An 8,917-nucleotide genomic window follows, 5' to 3' on the forward strand; every position below is an offset into this window, starting at 1 on the left:
ATAAATAAATAAATAAATATTTTTTAAAAAAAGAAAATCAAGCTGGGCAGCGGAGGGATCTCTTCGTTGGCATACTCCAAAGCTGCCCTGACGATCTCCTTACCTAATGAGGACCCCAAGGAAGCTCTCAAAGCTAGAGAAAGCACAGGAGAGATCCTGGTTAACTTTTCAGAGACCAGATGACAGATGTCATATTTGGAAGGCACTCCTTGGATCTCTGGGTTGGAGAGTAGTAACCGCCACCCACCCCCAACCCCATTTCTGTTGTTCCTAAGCCAGCTTGCCTCCTTCTCACTCAAAAAAAAAAAAATCGTGTGTGTTTCCTGCATGTACGTATGCACACACCTGGTGCCTGCAGAGGCCAGAAAATCATGTGTGTTTCCTGCATGTATGTATGCACACACCTGGTCCCTGCAGAGGCCAGAAAATGACACCAGATCCTTTGGAGCGGGAGTTACAGAAGGTTATGAGCCATAATGTGAGTGCTGACCACAGAATCCAGGTCCTCTGCAAGTGCTCTTAACTTCTAAGACATCCTCCAGGCCCTTCGAGTTCTCTTGAGCCCAGGCCAGCTCAGCCCAGTTCAACCCAGCACAGCACAGAAGGCGGCACCACACAACACAGCACAGCACAGCCCAACACCACACAACACAGCACAGCACAGCCCAACACCACACAACATAGCACAGCACAGCCCAACACCACACAACACAGCACAGCACAGCAGAGATCTTACACCTGCGGTGGGCATCAGAATATTGGATGTTGCTTCTTTTTACACAGCATTAGAGGCTTGGTCCCCAAGGTTTTTTTTTTTTAAGTCCAAAACACTAAATCAAAATAATTTCTGCGTGCTAAGGATTTTAAAGATGATCAGACTGTCACAGCACCTCATCATGGGCGATCAAAGTTGCTGACACAGCAAAGTAGGGAGTTATATGAGGCAGGCTTCTGCTCTCTCTCTCTCTCTCTCTCTCTCTCTCTCTCTCTCTCTCTCTCTCTCTCGTGTGTGTGTGTGTGTGTGTGTGTGTGTGTGTGTAAAGGGATTTGCTCCATTACACATCCTGAAAGTGGTAAAACTAGGTCACAAACTCCCGGGTTTCTGAGCTGTATTCAAGGGCTCCTTCTGCTCTGAAAGGTAAGAGAAATGATAACTAAACGGGGGCACAAAACTTTCCCGGGATCCCCTCTTTCTCAGGGTCTGTTACAGAGTGACTGTTCGTTTCTGGAATGCTTTAGTGCTAATATGGAAACATCAGGTGGGGAGGGGCATATCTAGACCCTCGGAAGCTGAATATTCTGACTTAGCCCACCTAGCATCTGATATAGCATGGGCTCAATGAGTAGCTGTGAAATGAATCATGGATGGCAATGAGAGCTGGAACTGTGTAATGTTAGAAGAAGCAGACTTAGTGCCCTAGGGAGATGTGAAGGGCTTCATGAGTAGGAAACAAGCAAGCTGAGGAGTACCTAGGTGTCCGCAGTTCTGGTTTGGGAATCATCTCCCTTACTTCCTTAGCTTGCCAAGCTCCAAAAATTGAGAATTTCACTTAATTTGCCCAGTGAGCACTCCCTCCAGGTCTTTCGAAGACAGTGGAGGAAAAGAAGGGAGTTTCCCTCTGCCACACTACTGCAAAGAGTAGAGGTTCCTCTGCTCCTCTGGGGTTGAGCCTGGGCTTGAGCCTCCACAGCTCTTTGAATTCTAACCAGTGGGATTAACGTGGTCCTTTGAGGCCGAACCAGGGGAAGCTTCAGGAGGGCTGGGCTATGTCCTACCAGTCACTGGGCTCAGCCCACTGACAGCACCTTAGTTGCAGCGCAGAAGAGGCCATGGGAAGAAGACTAGATTTGTGGACATTAATCCCACAGCTACAGGGGGAAAACCCTCTGGTTTAACCCGCATGGCCCCTACTCAAGATGAGTCAGAGAGGCAGCATGCTTTTTCCTCAGAAAGAGATGTTGGGACTTGAGGGAGAGACTCCCAAGGCCTTTGCAGAGAAGAGCTCAGAAATAAGTACAGGGCCTTTTTGTGCCATGAGGCTCCTGTGTATTCAGTTTTGCCCTTATTGGTGCCAGTGCTTAGGGAAAATAATGCAGAGAGGTGGGTGTTTAGGAAGAGACCAGGATCGTGAGGTTTGGGCCACAGGATGCTGCAGAATCCCACCTCACCCACCCACCCACCTACACACACACACACACACACACACACACACACACACACACACACACACACGTCCAGATAGGAACTGGTGGTGCAAGCTTGGAAACGTTGGAGCTAAGCCCAGTTCCCCCCCCCCAAGGGTAAAGCCACAGCGGCTGCCAGACCCCTTTACCCCTCCAGCTCCAACTCCCACCCCTTGCTGTCTAGTTGGAAATGGGGTCCCCAGTGGTGGTAGAGCTAAAACCAAGCTCTTCACACTTTCCCAAATTGGCCACCAGCTGGTGTTCCTGAAGGCCTAGACTGTGTGACCTAGAGACAGTGGAAGAGGGAAACAAACCTTTCACTTCAGTCTGCCAGGCCCCTGAAAAGGCAAGAGATTTGATTAATACCTGCAGAAACTGAAATATCGACCTTAGCAGCGTGCTTAAATTTTTTTTCCCCTCAAAGCTTTGGGCGTGTTTTGATGAGCCCGATTTAGCTTAACTCTAAAAAAAAAATAAATAAATAAAAATAACCTTTCAAGAATGATCTCCTTCGGTAAGTGGCATTGAAACGGAGAGAGACACTACACTTGGTGCTTCTTATGACGACCAGCAATTATAAAAATAGAGGAGATAAAGGGACACAGGCTGCCAATGACTTTCTACTAAGACCCCTTTCCTAACACGGGCAGGGCTGGGTCATGTCTTCAGACAAGGTCTGCTTTCCTCCCGCGGTTCACTTGATCCGGACGTAGCCTCCCCTCCCTGCGCTCTAGACACCTTAGACCCAAGAGCTGTCGACGGGGTCTGAGCTCATCTTGAGAGCGCCCCCCAGAGAAGTCCCTGAGAAAGGAGAGCCCAGAGCTCAGCTTTCCACTTGCCACACAAGACACAGAGCACCTGCCCGCTTAAAGTCAGGGTTGCCTGCTCCAAAGCCACCGTGGGGGCCGTGCGAAAAATGCCGGCCCAGATGGGAGGCCCGCGGGTGCTCAGAACCTTCGCGACGGAGGTAGGTGGTGAGGAAAGCTAATGTTAGTAGAGTCGTTGGCTTTGTGCTGAGGGACTAGAGAGCTCTCTTCAAGGAGAGGGTTGAGATCTTAAAAAGCAAATAAAACAACTTTCCATACTATAATTGCTATTAATGGAAAGGAGCCTAGGCTGAATTAAGTAGTTCAAAACTGCTTCTTCATTATCGGGAACTCCCTCACTACAAGGAGGGGAAAGAAAATGTGAAAACAAAAACCAAAATCAAGAAGCCTCCTTGACTGGCCGCCGAAGTGTCTAGGAGGCACCTGCGGGGCCAGGAAGCGCTCCGCCCTCCCAGCCTCTAGCACGCCAAGGAAGCTCAAACAGCAGACAAACAAAGCAAAAACAAAAACAAACAACAACGAAAACGCTTAATTTCCAAGGAGAAAATCGGAGGTGGTTTCCAAATCCGTGTCACGCAGGGCTTGGCTGGGTAGCCCACTCAGCTGCTGATCCGGGCCTGGTAACAGCAATGAGGCTGACGCCCCCGGCCCCGCTAGGGAGCACAGCCCACAGCTCCCCCTTGCCAGGCGCCCAAGGACCCTCAAGGCGCGGGGCTCACACTTGAAGCCTGGGAACGCTCAGACAGGAAACCCACTTCCTCCTAAGCAGTTTCTTGCTAGCCGGATGAGAGGCGCCCAATTGAAGCAGAATGATCCTCATCTACTAATATCCAGCGTGGCCACAAAGCGACCGGCCATTTACGCCGCCACTTTAGACAAAGATATTTGGTTATTCCCGGGGAAGCGAGTGCACTTTTGCATGGCTGAGCTCCGGGAGGAGGCGAGCCTCAGCCCAGCCTCCCGCCCGCTGGGATGCGGGCGTCGAGATATTCGCCTCCTCCCGGACAGTGAGTTCCACCCGGGTTCAGACTCAGTTCCACTCTACAACGGACCCGCGGGCGCTGGCTCGGCTCCCTGCCCGGGCTCTCCCTGAAGCACCAGAAGGGAACGCAGCGGAGATCTGGGCTGGAGTGCTGGGACTGTCATGGTCTCGAAAAGTCAGCACCAGCCTCAGAAGCCGGAGTATCCAGGCCATGGGCAAGGGTCAGGGGCACCAGGTTTGTTCGAGATGGGACAACTTCAGTGGTGGACTCTCACGTTAATGCCAGCACCCTTGTCCTCCCAGCTCAGAAGGGCAGCGGTGTTCTTGCCTGGGCCGGCAAAAGGGGTGGAGAAAGGGAGCGGTGGGGTGGGGTGGGCTGTGGGGCTGGTCCGCTAAGAAGCCAGGAGCTTTGGGGGGGGGGGCGCGGGGATCGGTGACAGCCTCCCGGAGGCAGTCGTTCCCTTACTCAGCTCCCCCTCCGCCCGCTAGGATTCTCTCGGGTAAGGGGAAAGGGGGCGGGGAGCAGAGGTGTCCCTCTGACAGCGGCAGAAGAGGCGGACAGACTGACAGACTCATAGACCAACAGTGCAGCCCCCGGGTTCATCCCCCCCCCCCAGACTCGCACATTCTTTTGGTGGTGACTGGGGCTCAGCGCCGCGAAGCCCGATGTGGTCCGGAGGCGGTGGGAAGGCGCGGGGCTGGGAGGCCGCAGCGGGAGGGAGGAGCAGCCCCGTCAGGCTCAGGTGAAACCCCGCTCCCCGTACCTCAGCCTCCTCTCCCCCCCAAAGACCAGCCCCTGACCCGGGAACCCCGACCGAACTGGACCACGGGTTCCACTTTGTAACTCCTCAAGTTGGTTGCAAAGCAGCATTCACCTTCCTTCCTCCTTTCCATCCCTCCTCTTAGGTTACTCTCTACCCAACCTCTGGACCTCCGCTTTGCTCTCGGTTCCCTCCTCCTTTCCCTCCCCCGCCTTTTCCTCGCGCGCCACAGGCACCCCACAAAAATGGGGGTGGGGGTGTCCAAGGGAGGGGGGAAGTAATGCTTTGGGTCTCTCTCTCTCTCTCTCTCTCTCTCTCTCTCTCTCTCTCTCTCTCTCTCTCTCTCTCCTTTCTCTCTTTGAGACCTAAAAATCCTGACAAGTGAAGCTTAAAGGTGTTTACCTTGTCATCAGCATGTAAGCTAATTATCTCGGGCAAGATGTAGGCTTCTATTGTCTTGTTGCTTTAGCGCTTATGCCCCGCCTCTGGTGGCTGCCTAAAACCTGGCGCCGGGCTAAAACAAACGCGAGGCAGCCCCCGAGCCTCCACTCAAGCCAATTAAGGCGGACTCGGTCCACTCCGTTACGTGTACATCCAACAAGATCGGCGTTAAGGTAACACCAGAATATTTGGCAAAGGGAGAAAAAAAAAGTAGCGAGGCTTCGCCTTCCCCCTCTCCCTTTTTTTTTCCTCCTCTTCCTTCCTCCTCCAGCCGACGCCGAATCATGTCGATGAGTCCAAAGCACACGACTCCGTTCTCAGTGTCTGACATCTTGAGTCCCCTGGAGGAAAGCTACAAGAAAGTGGGCATGGAGGGCGGCGGCCTCGGGGCTCCGCTCGCAGCTTACAGACAGGGCCAGGCGGCCCCGCCGGCCGCGGCCATGCAGCAGCACGCCGTGGGGCACCACGGCGCCGTCACCGCCGCCTACCACATGACGGCGGCGGGGGTGCCCCAGCTCTCGCACTCCGCTGTTGGGGGCTACTGCAACGGCAACCTGGGCAACATGAGCGAGCTGCCTCCTTACCAGGACACCATGCGGAACAGCGCTTCGGGCCCCGGATGGTACGGCGCCAACCCAGACCCGCGCTTCCCGGCCAGTAAGTGAGGCCGCCCCGCCGCGGGGCCGCGGGCAGAGCACAGGAGGCGCGGTCACTGCGGCCCGCGAGGTGCGGCGCTCGCCGTTATGCTGGGCATGGGGTGGGCAGCCGGGCAGCATCATCTAGGAGTGGGGTGCGGGAGCTGGACCTTCTTCCCCCCGCTGGGCTAGGGTTTCAAAAGAGGTTCCTAGTAGAGCTGGGGTCCTGCGGATAGGTGCTGGCACTCAGCAACCGCAAGTGCCAACTATTGACTTGGCGCGGAAGACTTCAGGGTGCCATGGGAGGCCCATCCTGAGCTGAGAGCTCGGGTCAGCGGAGTTGGAGGGAAGCAGGCCCGGCCAGGAGAGAGGCCGTCCTGCTAGGATGCATCCCAACGCCAGCCTGGTTGCCTAGCTTTCTAGAAGTCTCTGGGCGGGTTGGGAGGGCGCACAGCTCAGCTAACTGGGCTGAACGAGCAGGTGTCCTCACCTAGAGCTCAGGAGAGAGAAGACTTGAGGCCAAGCGTCTGTAAGTTGGGGCTTTAGAAAGGGAAAACTCCCTTTTGCTACCCCCCTGAAGTTGGGGTCTACCGCCTGTTCCCAGCTCTTTGCGCCCCCCACCCCGGGCTTCTCACCCGGCTTGGGCACGAAAGGAGCAGAAGCAAACTCCCCTCCACCCCCCCCCCCGTACATTCTGGTTCTAAAGAGACACTAACACCGACGGAGAGTAGTTAGGCTTGAAACCCATAAACTCTTCGACGGCCCGGCCCGGGGAAGGCACTAGCCTCTCCCCAGCTAGATGGGCCAAGGTGAGATGCCATCGAAGGTTGGGGCCGGCGGGCCAAGGGCAAGAAAAGCAGGCTTGGCCCGGCCCCGGCCCCAGCCGACGCTGTGCGTTTGTCGCTTACAGTCTCCCGCTTCATGGGTCCTGCGAGCGGCATGAATATGAGCGGCATGGGCGGCCTGGGCTCGCTGGGGGACGTGAGCAAGAACATGGCCCCGCTGCCTAGTGCGCCCCGCCGGAAGCGCCGGGTGCTCTTCTCCCAGGCGCAGGTGTACGAGCTCGAGAGACGCTTCAAACAACAAAAGTACCTGTCGGCTCCGGAGCGCGAGCACCTGGCCAGCATGATCCACCTGACACCCACGCAGGTCAAGATCTGGTTCCAGAACCATCGCTACAAGATGAAGCGCCAGGCCAAGGACAAGGCAGCGCAGCAGCAACTGCAGCAGGACAGCGGCGGCGGCGGCGGAGGCGGAGGGGGCGCGGGTTGCCCACAACAGCAGCAAGCTCAGCAGCAGTCACCGCGCCGGGTGGCCGTGCCTGTCCTAGTCAAAGACGGCAAACCCTGCCAAGCGGGAGCCTCTGCGCCGGGCGCCGCCAGCCTGCAAGGCCACGCGCAGCAGCAAGCTCAGCAGCAAGCACAGGCGGCTCAGGCGGCTGCCGCGGCCATCTCGGTGGGCAGCGGTGGCGCGGGTCTAGGCGCACACCCAGGCCACCAGCCGGGCAGTGCAGGCCAGTCCCCGGACCTGGCGCACCATGCAGCCAGCCCCGCAGCGTTGCAGGGCCAGGTCTCCAGCCTATCCCATCTGAACTCCTCGAGCTCGGACTATGGCGCCATGTCCTGCTCTACCTTGCTTTACGGTCGGACCTGGTGAGACGTGGGACCCGCCAGAGCCCCGCGCGGCCTCACAGCTTCACCTCTGCCCGCCGCAGACCACCTTTCGCCCAATGCTCCACGTGCTTCGACTTTTCTTAAGAACCTGTTTGTGTTTAGACCAAGGAAAAAGTACACAAAGACCAAACTGCTGGACGCCTTCTTCTTCTTCTTCTTCTTCTTCTTCTTCTTCTTCTTCTTCTTCTTCTTCTTCTTCTTCTTCTTCTTCTTCTTCTTCTTCTTCTTCTTCTTCTTCTTCCTTTCTTCTTTCTTCTCTTCATCTTCTTCCTTCTCCTTCGTCTTCTCCTCCTTCCTCCTCCTTTTCTTCTTTTCCTCTTTCTCCTCTCCTACTCTTCTTTCTTCCTCCCTCCTTCCTTTTCTCTTTCCTACCTAAAACTTGTGGATTATTTTTTAACATAAAAAGAAAATAGAAATAGCCAAGCAAACTCAGCCCCTTACGGATTTTTTAAACAGAGAAGGACGTAGAACAAACAGGAGAAGTCTTTCTGGTGGTTCAAATGGGTTCCCAAGCTTGGGCACGGCACAGTTTTGGAGCCTGCTCTATGCTACCATGGCCCTGGACTCTAAAGACGGCAAACTTCCCTCTGGATGCACCCTGCCAGCAAAGCGGACTTGCTTGTAAATACCAGATTTTTTTTCCCCCAGAAGGAAGATGGACAGGAGCTGGCTAGGGGAAAGATTCTTCTGCATATCCCACTTGTACCTGACACAAAGGAAGTGCCCCCTCCCGGGCTGCCCTCTGGCCCTATAGGTTCAGTCCAGGCCAGGCTGGTCCCTCAGAAATTGTTTTAGGTTTGATGTGAACATGTAGCTGTAAAATGCTGTCAAAAGTTGGACTAAATGCCTAGTTTTTAGTAATCTGTACATTACGTTGTAAAAAGAAGCCCAGTCCCGGCCCCCGGCCCCTCACTTTTTAAAAAGGGCATTGACAAACCTGTGTATATTATTTGGCAGTTTGGTACTTGCAGCATCAGGTTTTTTTTTTCTGTTGTAACTTATGTAGATATTCGGCTTAAATATAGTTCCTAAGAAGCTTCTAATAAATTATACGAATTAAAAAGACGCCTTTTCTGATTAAAACCCTTTCTTTTTGTTTGGTTTTGATTTGGCTGTGCATGGACTGGGAATGGGGGTAGGGGCTCACCACTAAGCATGATGGGATCCCAATTATTGGGATTGAGCTCAGGGATTCTGACCCAGGTAAAAAAAAAAAAGCCAATTCCGGAGTTTCTATCCCACCAAAGAGGGGATTTTGTTCAGCTTTGAACTTCAGTGGAATAAAATTCTGAGCAGTCTTGGGACTATTACATAGAGAGGATGCAAAGTAAACTAGTTCTGTAGAAGGGGGAGGTAGAGGGAGAGAGGGGGGGAGAGAAAAAAACAATGGCCTTTTTTTTTTAAGAGTCAACCT

The 8,917-nt window shown here is 54.2% G+C and overlaps 1 protein-coding gene across 3 annotated transcripts; it reads left to right on the forward strand.

Annotated features, from left to right (window-relative positions):
* The first annotated feature begins 4,659 nt into the window (after positions 1 to 4,659).
* Positions 4,660 to 7,486, forward strand: Nkx2-1 (NK2 homeobox 1). 3 transcript variants are annotated; one of them, XM_075947992.1, is made up of 3 exons: positions 4,660 to 4,736; positions 5,467 to 5,852; positions 6,741 to 7,486. In XM_075947992.1, exons 1-3 carry the CDS (start codon positions 4,660 to 4,662, stop codon positions 7,484 to 7,486), a joined length of 1,209 nt encoding a protein of 402 aa, XP_075804107.1. The 3 variants fall into 3 exon arrangements, with proteins under 3 accessions (XP_075804107.1, XP_075804106.1, XP_075804108.1); XM_075947991.1 differs by lacking the exon at positions 4,660 to 4,736 and adding an exon at positions 5,229 to 5,368; XM_075947993.1 differs by lacking the exon at positions 4,660 to 4,736 and having other exon boundaries at positions 5,319 to 5,852.
* Positions 7,487 to 8,917: the final 1,431 nt, after the last annotated feature.

Source organism: Microtus pennsylvanicus, chromosome 14 (genome assembly GCF_037038515.1).
Source record: "Microtus pennsylvanicus isolate mMicPen1 chromosome 14, mMicPen1.hap1, whole genome shotgun sequence".
In the NCBI taxonomy this organism is placed as follows: domain Eukaryota; kingdom Metazoa; phylum Chordata; class Mammalia; order Rodentia; family Cricetidae; genus Microtus; species Microtus pennsylvanicus.